The sequence below is a fragment of the Lipotes vexillifer genome, unplaced genomic scaffold (genome assembly GCF_000442215.2).
Source record: "Lipotes vexillifer unplaced genomic scaffold, Lipotes_vexillifer_v1.1 scaffold905, whole genome shotgun sequence".
Classification (NCBI taxonomy): Eukaryota; Metazoa; Chordata; class Mammalia; order Artiodactyla; family Lipotidae; genus Lipotes; species Lipotes vexillifer.
This window is the reverse complement of record NW_006796034.1, coordinates 622208-635184: the sequence shown is the minus strand read 5'-3', so window position 1 is coordinate 635184 and position 12977 is coordinate 622208. Positions and strand designations below refer to the sequence as shown.

Genomic DNA, 12977 nt, shown 5'->3' with positions numbered 1-12977 from the left:
GGGAGGCAATGGGAGGTGAGGGCGGGTGGTCGGGCTCCGGGTGCGTAGTAGTCGCGGGAGAGGCGCGCACCTGGGCTCCGCCCGCCGGAGGAGGCTGGGTCGGCTATCGGCGCGATGTCGCCTCCGAACCTACTGTTGCGGGCACAGCGTCTTTAAAAATTTGGCAGGTGCATCTTCACACCCAGTGCCGCCTCTGTCAGTGCTCTCGATTGTAACTTTAGTAGGAATCAGAATCCTTACCATATTGTGCCCAGGATGCAGCTCAGTTTGTCTCTCTTGTTTTTTTTAAACTACCCTCACTTGTGCTATTTCTCCGAAAGAGAAATACTTCTGTGTTTTATACTAGACCTTTAATTTCTCCAGGGCTGATGGTTCAATACAGCATTTTGCACGTAAATAATATTGGGTGAAATTTTCTCTCTCTTATCTCACTCAACACATACTAAAGTAGTCGTTTTCAGTTTGTCTGCAAACCCAGTAAAAAAAAAAAATGCATTTTGCCTTGGCAGTCCAATTCATGGTTTACACACACACACACACACACACACACACACACAATCACACGAGTTTCATGAAAAGATTTTAACCCTTACTGTATACTGTGTATTCTGATTTTTTCTCTTAATTTTTTAAAACTTGATTTCTTAATGCAGTAATGAGTTACACTCCACAGTTTAAGAAACATCGTTCAAAAGATGAATTGTGATTTGTGTATATTACTTTGGGTGCTGCGTAAGAGGGACCCAAAACTAAAGAAACTTGAAAACGTTTGAGAAAACTTGAAGATATGATAGCATATGTAGAGAAAACATGACAGCTTGAATAGAATAGAGAGGCATGTTTTGTTTCTATGTAAAGAAGAGCTTTGTAGCAACCAGAGCTCTAAATTGGGATACACTACTTGAAACAGTTTAACCTCATTGAATAAAGAAACTGAATAAATCACTCATTATTGAGAAAATTTGCACATTGGGTAGAGAGAGATCATTAAATTTCCTAAAAGGTCTTTTCTAGTCTAATGTTTTTTTTAAAAATTATTCTATGATCTCTGCCCAGATTTTTTGTTTCACTAGAATTTTATGAAATCAAATCTTGTTTTTAAAATGGGCCATTATAGGACTATTTTGACCAGGGTATTTGATCATGTAGCATTTTTTAAACTCTTACACAACCCCAGATCTAATGATACACTAAATTATCATGACACTCATCTTCCATGATACTATGTGATGTGTGTATAATAAGAATGAAGAGAGCAGAGAACAAAAAAGTACAAGGTTAATATTCAGTCAATATAGATAACATATAAAAGATTAAAAATCACTAGGTTTGTGATATAGTCAATGAATTTATCATATTATTGTAACATTGGGCTCTTCCATGATTTGTCCTGATAGAAGGGGGCAAACACTCTGAAAATATATCTTCATGAATTGAGAAATTCATCAGAAAAGCCTTATGCAAATTAACCATCCTTCCAGAGGAAAATTTCTAAAAATTCTCCCATGATTTGAGCCATAGCACTCCTGATAGAATTCTTAACTTCTAGTTGGTCCTGCTGCCTTAATTTTTATTAATTTTTCAAAGAATATTGACTTGTAATTCTGTCTAGAATGATTATCAACTTATTTTTATCTACTAACTTAAATTTGATTACAGATATACCTTTCATAAAGATATAGACCCTGTAAATTGGATTCATGTGGGTTATTGTGGCTAGCACATGAATTGCTGTTGTAGACTATAAATCTTAAATAGGTGACTCTGGGTTCTTAAATTGATAAACCAGTTGTCCATTGTAATTACCTGTACTGAGATATAAGCAGTAAAGTGCTTGTGTCAGTTTTTATCATAAGCAATCATAGATCAGATAGTGAGTTCAGAAGTTTAATCTCTGTTGTTGGTATTAGGAAAGTGCTTTTGCAATTCAGGGCTGTACTTCCAGTTACTCATTTATTTTTTCATTGATTGTCCACAGAATGCAAAGCACTGTGCCCTTGGTATTTATAAGTCAGTGATTTCAAACTGCTAGTGTTGGCCCATTTGTGTTATCAGTTCAGTGAGTCATGGAGAAGCGTATTTTTTTTCTAACTCATAATAGAAGCCCTCAGAGTATCTGGCATGTAGTAAGCATAAAGATTGCAGAACAAAAAAGTACAAGGTTAATATTCAGTCAATATAGATAACATATAAAAGATTAAAAATCACTAGGTTTGTGATATAGTCAATGAATTTATCATATTATTGTAACATTGGGCTCTTCCATGATTTGTCCTGATAGAAGGGGGCAAACACTCTGAAAATATATCTTCATGAATTGAGAAATTCATCAGAAAAGCCTTATGCAAATTAACCATCCTTCCAGAGGAAAATTTCTAAAAATTCTCCCATGATTTGAGCCATAGCACTCCTGATAGAATTCTTAACTTCTAGTTGGTCCTGCTGCCTTAATTTTTATTAATTTTTCAAAGAATATTGACTTGTAATTCTGTCTAGAATGATTATCAACTTATTTTTATCTACTAACTTAAATTTGATTACAGATATACCTTTCATAAAGATATAGACCCTGTAAATTGGATTCATGTGGGTTATTGTGGCTAGCACATGAATTGCTGTTGTAGACTATAAATCTTAAATAGGTGACTCTGGGTTCTTAAATTGATAAACCAGTTGTCCATTGTAATTACCTGTACTGAGATATAAGCAGTAAAGTGCTTGTGTCAGTTTTTATCATAAGCAATCATAGATCAGATAGTGAGTTCAGAAGTTTAATCTCTGTTGTTGGTATTAGGAAAGTGCTTTTGCAATTCAGGGCTGTACTTCCAGTTACTCATTTATTTTTTCATTGATTGTCCACAGAATGCAAAGCACTGTGCCCTTGGTATTTATAAGTCAGTGATTTCAAACTGCTAGTGTTGGCCCATTTGTGTTATCAGTTCAGTGAGTCATGGAGAAGCGTATTTTTTTTCTAACTCATAATAGAAGCCCTCAGAGTATCTGGCATGTAGTAAGCATAAAGATTGCTTTATGGGGCTTCCCTGGTGGCGCAGTGGTTGAGAATCTGCCTGCCAATGCAGACGACACAGGTTCGAGCCCTGGTCTGGGAAGATCCCACATGCCATGGAGCAACTGGGCCCGTGAGCCACAATTACTGAGCCTGCGCGTCTGGAGCCTGTGCTCCGCAACAACAGAGGCCGCGATAGTGAGAGGCCTGCGCACCGCAATGAAGAGTGACCCCCACTTGCCACAACTAGAGAAAGCCCATGCACAGAAATGAAGACCCAGCACAGCCATAAATAAATAAATAAATAAATACATTGTGTATTAAAAAAAAAAAAAAAAAGATTGCTTTATGAATTTTTGTTGTTACATGTATGTAGGTCCTTATTCACTGTGTGAGTATGTCTTATTATTTTGGACCACTATTAAATAAGTTGGAAATACACTATCATAAGCGATAAAGGATAAGTAGACACTTTAATGAATTAACAAAATACTATAATGTTAGCGTAATAAAATTGTTTGTTTATATAAGAAAACATTGAAGACAGATCGAAGGTCTACCTAACTGTTAGGAAATGACTTAAGGACTGACTTTATGCAAGTTGACTTCTGCAAGATACGGATATAGTGGTTTCTAGACTTTAGAGTACATTTTGATTACTTGGATGCTTGTTAAGATGAAAGTTCTGCTGCCCTTAGAAAGTGATTCAGGAGGTATAGGATGCAGCTCAGGAATTTGAACTTTTAATAAACACCACAGGTGAGTCTAATGTAGGAATTTCTTTGGCCTCACTTAGAGAATCATTTGTTTGCCTTTAAGGAATATAGCATAGTGGTTAATATTAATTCTAGTCAGGTTGCCTGGGCTTGAAGTTCCTCCATTTATAAACCTTATTCTTGAAAAATTTTTTTGTTTCTTTATGAATGCTTTTACGTCTCAGAAGTTTACTTAAATTTTCATTGATACAAAAATACCTTTTAAATAATTAGATTACTGCTTTAGGTCAAGAACATTTGAGAATTAAGAGTAGGATAAACACGGGTCTAAATCAATCTTTGTTAAAGGAAGCAAAAACCTTATAGAATTAAAATTTTTGTATGGTATTTCCTATTGATATGTTCCTTTTCCTAAACAGACTAATGCAGTCTTATTGTAGAAATACAGAAAAGTGTAGTGTATGATTAACAGTTTCAAAATGCATTTCTTTTGCAGCTTCGAGATTGTATCCGGAAGACCTTGAATGAGTGGAGTTCCCAAATTAGCACAGATTTGGTCAGGGTGAGTGAACTGTGAATGAAGAAATCATGTAATAAGCAGGAAATTAACTTCCTCAGATTTGATAGAGAAGTCAAACAGGCAATTAGCATGAAACTTATTGTGGTTGATTTGCTGAGGTGGGAGTCTGACCCAGTAGGCCTAAGCATGAAAGAGAAAATCTGACTCTAGTCAACTCTTCAACTAGACAAGCTACTAAGAGTCCCACCACAGTTTTCTCAAAATGCGTTTTGTTCCAGTTTATATTTGGTCTAGTAGAGGAATGACTATCAAACAATTTGGGTTAGTAGATTGCTTTGATAGACTATAACCCAAAATATAGCCACTAAAAATAATTTTTTAAGTATCAGTTTCTTACGAAACAGTAAAGAACTGTGTTTCATTGAATGTCAGTATACGGCCATTATCATAAATGTTAATATACAAAACACCTGTCTGTAAACCACTCTTCGGAATCCAACTTAGCCAAAGGCTTGTGACAGATTACATAGACTACTTAAAAAGTATGGAAGAGGACATATGCTGAAAATAACTGTTTCCTTGAGCATACTGCAAGTTTGTAACTCTGTGGCTGCTAGGCAGACATTAATTAATGTCTTCTATCTGTCTCTGTTTTTCTGAAGTGACCATTCATCTGTGCATGACTTGTAAATAGTTAATATGTGCCAGGCATTGTAATATGATCAAGAATCATGGGAAAATCCTCACCGTTTACTTTGTTTTAATCTTGTAAATGTGAGTTAGTATGTTTCTGATTTATGTGTACTAATATTTTATCATCTCACTCATTAACTACTCATTTTTATGCATTGGAATCACCTTTACTTTTTTTCCATTGCATTCAGAAAAAAATATATTTTGGCTTAAAATGTTTGTGATTGATATATAGGAAGTGTTTTAACATGTCAGTATCCAGAAGGAAAATATTACTTACTTTTCATTGGTTTCTTTTCTGAGTAAAAGTGTTTACTGTGTTAGTGGTTCTAACTCCTCACATACTGCCCAATCTGCTTGTTTGTTTATTCGTTTGTTTTTGATCAGACATCCCTCTGAGTATCTCATCAAAATGAGACACTTTTTCCCAGAAAATGGACACACACACACACAGCACTTTATCTTTATTTCAGGGCTTTACAAACGTTATGAAGCCCATCTAGGCCTCAGGTAAAGAACTCTATTGTTTTATGGGTTCTCTGCTTCTAAAGAGTGTTATGGACAATAGAAAATATATAGCTAATCAGAAACACTAATTTTATATTTATTGTAAATATCATGTGTTTATTATAGGAGTGTCCAGATGTCTTGGAATGTACTGTATCTCATGCAGTAGAAAAGATAAATCCCGACGAAAGAGAAGAAATGAAAGTTTCTGGTAAAGTCCAGCCTTTACAGTTCATTTTGTTATACAGTGGATGTTAGTGAGGTTTTGTCAGGCATGGGACTAAACCTTTCCTTACTTCTGGTAATGAGTAACTCAATCACTAAGTGTGGGAAATATAGAGATTTTTTATAACATAATTTTAAAGTCAGCTTTAAAAAGGGAGTTATAGGAGGTCACTATTGGCTACTTCCATGGAGTCAGAATAGAACTTCACCTCTTCATGATGTTCTCATTAATTTATTTGTAGGACATCAGAGCAGTAGGAAGAGTAAGGTGTAGGAAATGGAAAGAATAAAGGGAAGACTTAAGAGCATTGCCCACCTAAAGCCAGCATAAGCCCTCCCTTCCTGGTGTGATACTGCTAAGCAATGGCTGAGGTTGCCTGGGAGCAGAGAAAGAAGTCTTGGCAACAAGTTGCATGAAGAGAAATCAAATACATACTCTACCCATTCAACAAAGGTGAAATGACTCCTACTTTCCAGAGATAATGCTAAGCTCAAGGAATTAAGATGTTCTTGTTCTCAGCTTACACTCAGCATAACATAGTCATTAAATGCTTGAGCTTAACTAAATTGAAATTCCTGGATGTGCAGATTACTGACTGATAATAATCTGGGGCTAACAAATGATTTAACCTCTCTGAGCTCAGTTTCCTCACCTATAAAATGGGGATACACCTATTTCACAGGCTTCTTTGTAAGTTAGATGAAATAACAAAAGAAGCACTTAGCATGGTGCTTGGCACAAGTCAGTGCCAGGTAGCTGTTATTTATTACCATTTGTGGTTGTGTTGTGGTTGTTGTTATTTTATTATTACTCTTATTAGGATGAACATGTAAGATGAGATAGGGCATTGTCTTTTGACTCTAATAATAATGACTACCATTTGTTGAATCTTGCTTTATACCAGGCACTGTACTTGACACTTTATGCTTATATTTCTTCATATAATTTTCAAAACAATTCTGCAGGGTAGGTTTATTATCCCCATTGCACAAGTGACATTAAATAACTTGAAAGTTGGGCTTCCCTGGTGGCACAGTGGTTGAGAGTCTGCCTGCCGATGCAGGGGACACGGGTTCATGCCTCGGTCCGGGAAGATCCCACATGCCGCGGAGCGGCTGGGGCCGTGAGCCATGGCCGCTGGGCCTGCGCGTCTGGAGCCTGTGCTCCGCAACGGGAGAGGCCACAACAGTGAGAGGCCCGCGTACCGCAAAATAAATAAATTAAAAAAAAATAACTTGAAAGTTGTTATACAGCAAGTAAGTGGTTGAACCAGGAATCCATCCAGGTATGCCTGACTACAAAACCCATTTCTTTCTGTTAATTTCACGTTATTATTTGTGTTGGAAAGGACATCAGAGCAATATTTCTCTGTGGTTGATTGCAGTTCATCGTGGTGTAGATCCATCTTGGAGCTCTTACAAGTTGTCCTCAGTTCCTGGAAGGCTTGAGGTTTTTGATAAGTATCAAGAGCTTTCCTCTCTTCACCTACCTAAAAATGCCTCATCTTTCAGAGAGAGGAGACCATTTCAGGTGGCACAAATTCATGGCCAGAGGGATAGTGATGGGGAGGGTGTTCACAGAGTATAATTACAGGAGCTAAGGCTGGAGCAAAGTGGTGAAGATTGACCCTCACCTGGTAAGGAAGTTGTGATGGCTTTTAAGTAGAGAAGTAACATGAGGAAAGCAATGTTTTAGGAAGATTATCTAGCAGTAGAAAGGAAATGACAAATGTAAGAAATGTTGTACAAGGAAAATTTGTTGTATATGTTGAATGCCAGGCACTTTACATAAGGGTGTTTCATTAACCCTGTTTTCTCTCCATTCCCCTTTCTGATTTTCCTCTTTGCTTTCCTATTACTCCACCTATTTGTTGAGTAAATTTAGATGTTTGAACAGTGAGTTTACATAAAGTAAATATATACATATAAAGCTGAGTTGAAATCAAGCCAAAGCCTCAGTTTCATAAATATGAAAAACTACTCAACTTTCCTGGTAAGCAAAGAAATGCCAGTTAATGTGGTTCTGAGCAGGTATATTTTGTACCTATCAAATTAGCAAATATATATATATTTTTGTTTTGTTTTGTTTTGTTTAATAGCATCCTATATTGTTAGGAGAGCAACTCCTAACTTTTAGTGCTCTGGTAAACTGGTACAAATCTTTTATAAAATAGGAGGTAAATAAAATAGAACACAGCTCACAAAAAACAGATCATATTCTTTGACTCATAATCACATTTCTGACGGTTTGTCCTTGGGAAATGCTTCAGGCATAAAGTTGAAAAAAAAGTTAGCATAGATGTTTATTTCAGTAACAAAAAACTGGAACTAATCTAAAAGTCCAAAAAGTAGGAAATCATTCAGTAAATTATACCCTATCAAAATTACAGAATAATGTTCACCATTAAAAATGAGTGTATAAAATTAATCATTAAAAATACAGAGTACGGGGAATTCCCTGGCACTCTGCTTTTACTGCTGAGGGTCCGGGTTCAATCCCTGGTTGGCAAACTAAGATCCGAAAAGCCATGCGGCCAAAAAAAAAAAAAAAGAAAGAAAAGAAAAATCCAGAGTACATAAAAATCTAAACACTAATTGCTTTTGGTGATGAGACTATTGGTAGAGTTTTTTGTTTGTTTGGGTTTTTTTTTCCCCCTACTCCTATAGGTTTTCCTCATTTCTAGAGTGAATACATTACTGTTACGATTTTTTTAAAAATTAAGATAATACTGCATAGAGATGTAAAAATATTTGTTACATAAGGGTAAACCAAGTATGTGGAAGTAGAAAATATATACTCTGCTTTATATGACCAAGAACTTGAAGGTAGTGTCGTCTAAAAATGAAAATGATTGTATTCAATATTAGGAGGGTAGGATTGTGGAGTGTTTGTTTTCCGGTTTTGGGTTTTTTTTTTCAATTTTCTTCTCATTATAAGCAATTCTAATTTAGGCTTTATGTAGACTTTAGTTTATTGGAGAAAATAATATGCTCCATTAATGTTTAATTCATAAAAATATACATTTTGAATAAGTTTCTATATTTATCTGCCCTGCCTTCTAATAAAGGGGAAATTAATATTTGCTTTTTTGTTTTGACAATCAGATTATTGTTGGCAACTAGCATATAATTGTAAAATTACAGTGGAAAGATACTTTTAGGTCTTAAAATGAAAACTATAAAACAATGCAACTAGGAAAGGAAAAAATTCATTCAGGATTATCTGTCATCTTAATATTTTAGCAGTATTACTACTATGTAGAATGTTACTCAAATATAGTAATCTGTTTTGTTTTCTTTGTCACCCAGCAAAACTGTTCATTGTAGGATCAAACGCTTCATCATCAACTAGAAATGCAGTTGACATGGGTAAGCAAAATTTCAACTGTATTTTCATGTGGACTTTAAATTAGTGTAGGTATATTAGCTATATCTTGTGTTCAGGTCCAGGTAAAAAAGAAAATGAGCTCATTGCAATTTTATCTTTTAAAGTTCTAGCCTAATTTGTTAAGGCTTCTGTAGAATCACATCAACTTATGTAAGGTCATATTTTGATATAGAAAAGGAATGTAAAAGATGTAACATAATTAAATGTTAACTATATGTTTAGAGATAGAAATTCTCCTTAATCATATTCTTAACTCTTTTAGTACTACAGGTGAAATATCAAAAGAATAACAACAACAGAAAGAAGCATTTTTATCTATTTTCAGCACTTGGTTAGGTTACTATGGCATTATAGTTATTCAGTGTTTTTTATTTTAAAATATTCTTCCAGTATTTATATACATTGAACAGTTAACTAAATAGCTGTTTGATATAACTATGGAGTGAACAATAATCATTAAATATAAACTCTTAAAATTATTTTTATAAAAATTAAGAGATTATCTACATCTATAAACATAGATTAATATATAGGTTAAGACCATAAATTCAGTCTTTCACTCAGAGTCTCAAGCTTATTCTTTGCTCTGACTACCAATTATAGACTATTAGGTCAGAAGCTACCAAAAAGTCCTGGGGCCTAGGAAACAAGGAGGCCTGTTCCTCAGAAAGAGGAACCTGTAGTAGTTGTGAGTTTCCCCAGGAATGAGGCAGGTCAAAGAAACCCACATGTCTGCCACATAGACCAAGTAGATGAATGGGCACTTTATACTTTTTTAAAAGATGGAAATGTTCTAAATGACAGGTAAATTATGAAACCTAATGAAATAATCTGTTATGTAGAATACTAGTGAACTATATGGACAGAATTCAGTGGCGTACTTAAAGGACATTAGAAGCAGCTTGTTTTTATTATGTAACAAACATTTATCCTCTTTGTGTTTTCCTTCACATCAGCCTGTTCAGTCCTTGGAGTTGCACAGCTGGATTCTGTGATCATTGCTTCACCTCCTATTGAAGATGGAGTTAATCTTTCCTTGGAGCATTTGCAGCCTTACTGGGAAGAATTACAAAACTTAGTCCACAGCAAAAAGATCGTTGCTATAGGTACCTCTGATCTGGACAAAACCCAGTTGGAACAGCTGTATCAGTGGGCACAGGTAAAAGACGCCTAGATCACGAGCACTCCAGGAGGAGCCTGTCTTTTACAGTTTTTGCTGCATCCCATTAAACATCATGCACATAGTGGACACCACTGTGGGGTGACTGTTCCAAATATGGGAGTTTTGAAGCAGGCTTTGACAATAACACTAGAAAGTGTGTGTTGAAGCATTCATAGCCAAATGAATTAAGGCTCTTTCCTTCAGTTTTAATTATGTGATAAAAATATTATGTTTTCCTTTAGGTTTTATTAATCCATGGTTCTAATTTCCTAAGTGAGAGAATATCATATATAACAAATATTTTGCTCTGTTATTTAAAGATAAATAAGACCTTCTGTTCACAGAACTCGGTGCGGAGATGGAGTCATAAATCAATCACTGCCATTCTCTAGCCTAATAACCTGTAAAATGATTAGGGAACTTGCTTACAAGTAGTTTACTCTCTGTATTTTTCTTTATTCTTTTGCATTTATAATCCCCAGCCTTTTCATTTTCTTATGGGCAGGAAGACCCTAGAGAAAAGTTGCCCTTTGTCCCTTTAGCTTGGTGATAGCCAGAATGTGGCTAAGATCCTGTTGGAGAGACTTAGATGATCTGAAATGTATCTATAAATTAACTAGAGCATCTATTAGAAATTACCTGATTCTTCTCTTTTTCAAATGTCTGACTAATAACCATATTGTATACTTCAATATTAAACATACTTATCATTTGTATTTGATCCTCTATCTTTAAGACATACTTCCTTTGTAGGTGGAGCCATACCACTTAGAATTGTGTTAGTTTCCAAGGCAGATGTATTACATGGCAGGTTCGAGCATGAGACTTTTTTAATAGTGTAGTAATATATTGGCTTTTTCCCCCTTGTAGAGCTATTTTTCCTTCCTCTGTTACCACTGAGTCAGAACAGCATACATTAATAAATATATACATGTAAAAGTATTTTATAAACTTTAAGTACTGTAGAATGTGATATTTCATATGTTCTAAAACTGAATCCTTTTATTGCTTTCTACTTTTTGTAGTACTTAATTTAGTGGAGATGTCATTTTTTTTTTTCTCCACTTCTAGGTAAAACCAAATAGTAACCAAGTTAATCTGGCCTCCTGCTGTGTGATGCCACCCGATTTGACTGCATTTGCTAAACAATTTGACATACAGCTCTTGACTCATAATGATCCAAAAGGTAAGACTGAGATTTTCATTTATAGAGATTGATCATGAGCTTTTATCTTATAAGAAGCTACTTGTTGAAATTTAATTTTTAATTGTGTACAGTGATAAAGGTACAATGCTGTCACCTAGAGCTATTCTTAATAGTTAGTTCAAAACATATATGCCTTTATTTTAGTTCAGAAAGCTTTAATTTTGTCTTTGTACCAATGGGAAAAGAAGTGAAGGGGTCATTTCCTGAACATCCAGTCTGCTGAGATTTATAAATATTAAGCTACACAGAAAAGATCTTATATTCTAAATAGTGTCACATATAATATTGTCTAGTATAGCAAAGATTGCACCAAAGGGCCACTTAATTAAAAAGGATAAATATCTGAAAAAGAAGCAGATAAAATTCAATTTGAAACTTAAGCATCTTAGGATAGGTATTTGATTAGATATTTTATTAATCATTAATATCAAGACATATGCTTGATGTTAATCAGAAACATTTGATTAATGAGAATGGCTTGTCTGCCTTTTGTAGAATAATTTTTATCAACATTTTACAAGATAACTTGGAAAGCTGGGAAGATAATATTTTACACTTTATTAGCAGTCTGCTCCATTTTTGTTTTTTCACAGTTTCTTAGGAAGCAAAGGTAAATATACTAAGCATATTTTACTTACTAAATATACAGGCTCTATGAAACAGTATTTTTGGTATAGTTAAGTGAGAGATATCTTGTGAAAGTTTTAAATTTCCATGACATTTTTGTAGAAGTTCTAGTTTAATAAAAATTGGAGGCAATTACATTTTATAGGTGATTCCTGGAGAAAAACATTGTTTTTACTTTCATTTCTAAAAAGACAGCATTATATAGGTGGTTTGATTCAATTTATTTTTAGGATGCTTATGGATAACCGCTTAAGACTTTATACCTTATTAGCAGTCTGCCTCAGCCTCTTTTTTTTTTACTGTTTTGTAGGAAGTGGAGGAGGAGTTTTGATATTCTTTCTCAAATGCTAAGCATCATGCTAAATGTCTCAGAGAGATTATCTGTAATCCTTACAGCAACTGAAACTAGACACTTTATGGATGAAGAAATAGAGCCTTAGAGTTTAAGAAACTACCCAAGGTCACCCAGCTGGCATAGGGCAAAGTTTGAACTTAGATCTAGGTCCTGGCTGAATTTGGAGCCTTTTCCCCACCATACTGTACTGTCTCTCTGACTTGAAACATTAGTATTGTAGTATTTCAGACTGAAACTGTACTTTCTTATCAGTTTCCATTTAAATCGTACCAGAATAGGACACAGGGATTTTTCCCCTCCAGCAGAGCTTTCACACATGAGTAATTAGATTCATTTTTTTGAAAAAGGTCATTTTAGTGAAAATCAAAGAATTGCTGTGCTGATTTGTTCTAAAATATAAACCACTGAAATTTTAACTTTCTATACATTGGCAAATAATATATCATTTTTCTGTTTACTCGTGGGGACTCTTCCAACTGTAATTGTTACCAACAGCTGATGGGTGGTCCTGTACCCCCTTCCACCTCCACCTGAAAAACACTCTATCCTTTTTCCAGTAGGAAAGGAAAT

The 12977-nt window shown here is 34.8% G+C and overlaps 1 protein-coding gene across 1 annotated transcript in view; it reads left to right on the top strand.

Annotated features, from left to right (window-relative positions):
* GCLM (glutamate-cysteine ligase modifier subunit) overlaps positions 1 to 12977 on the top strand; it is a 17820-nt gene that overhangs the window by 1416 nt on the left and 3427 nt on the right. The window contains exons 2-7 of the mRNA XM_007468127.1: positions 2940 to 2943; positions 4220 to 4285; positions 5570 to 5654; positions 8978 to 9037; positions 10013 to 10215; positions 11290 to 11404. Of these exons, the coding sequence (XP_007468189.1) occupies positions 2940 to 2943; positions 4220 to 4285; positions 5570 to 5654; positions 8978 to 9037; positions 10013 to 10215; positions 11290 to 11404 (533 nt within the window). The remainder of the gene's footprint in view (positions 1 to 2939; positions 2944 to 4219; positions 4286 to 5569; positions 5655 to 8977; positions 9038 to 10012; positions 10216 to 11289; positions 11405 to 12977) is intronic.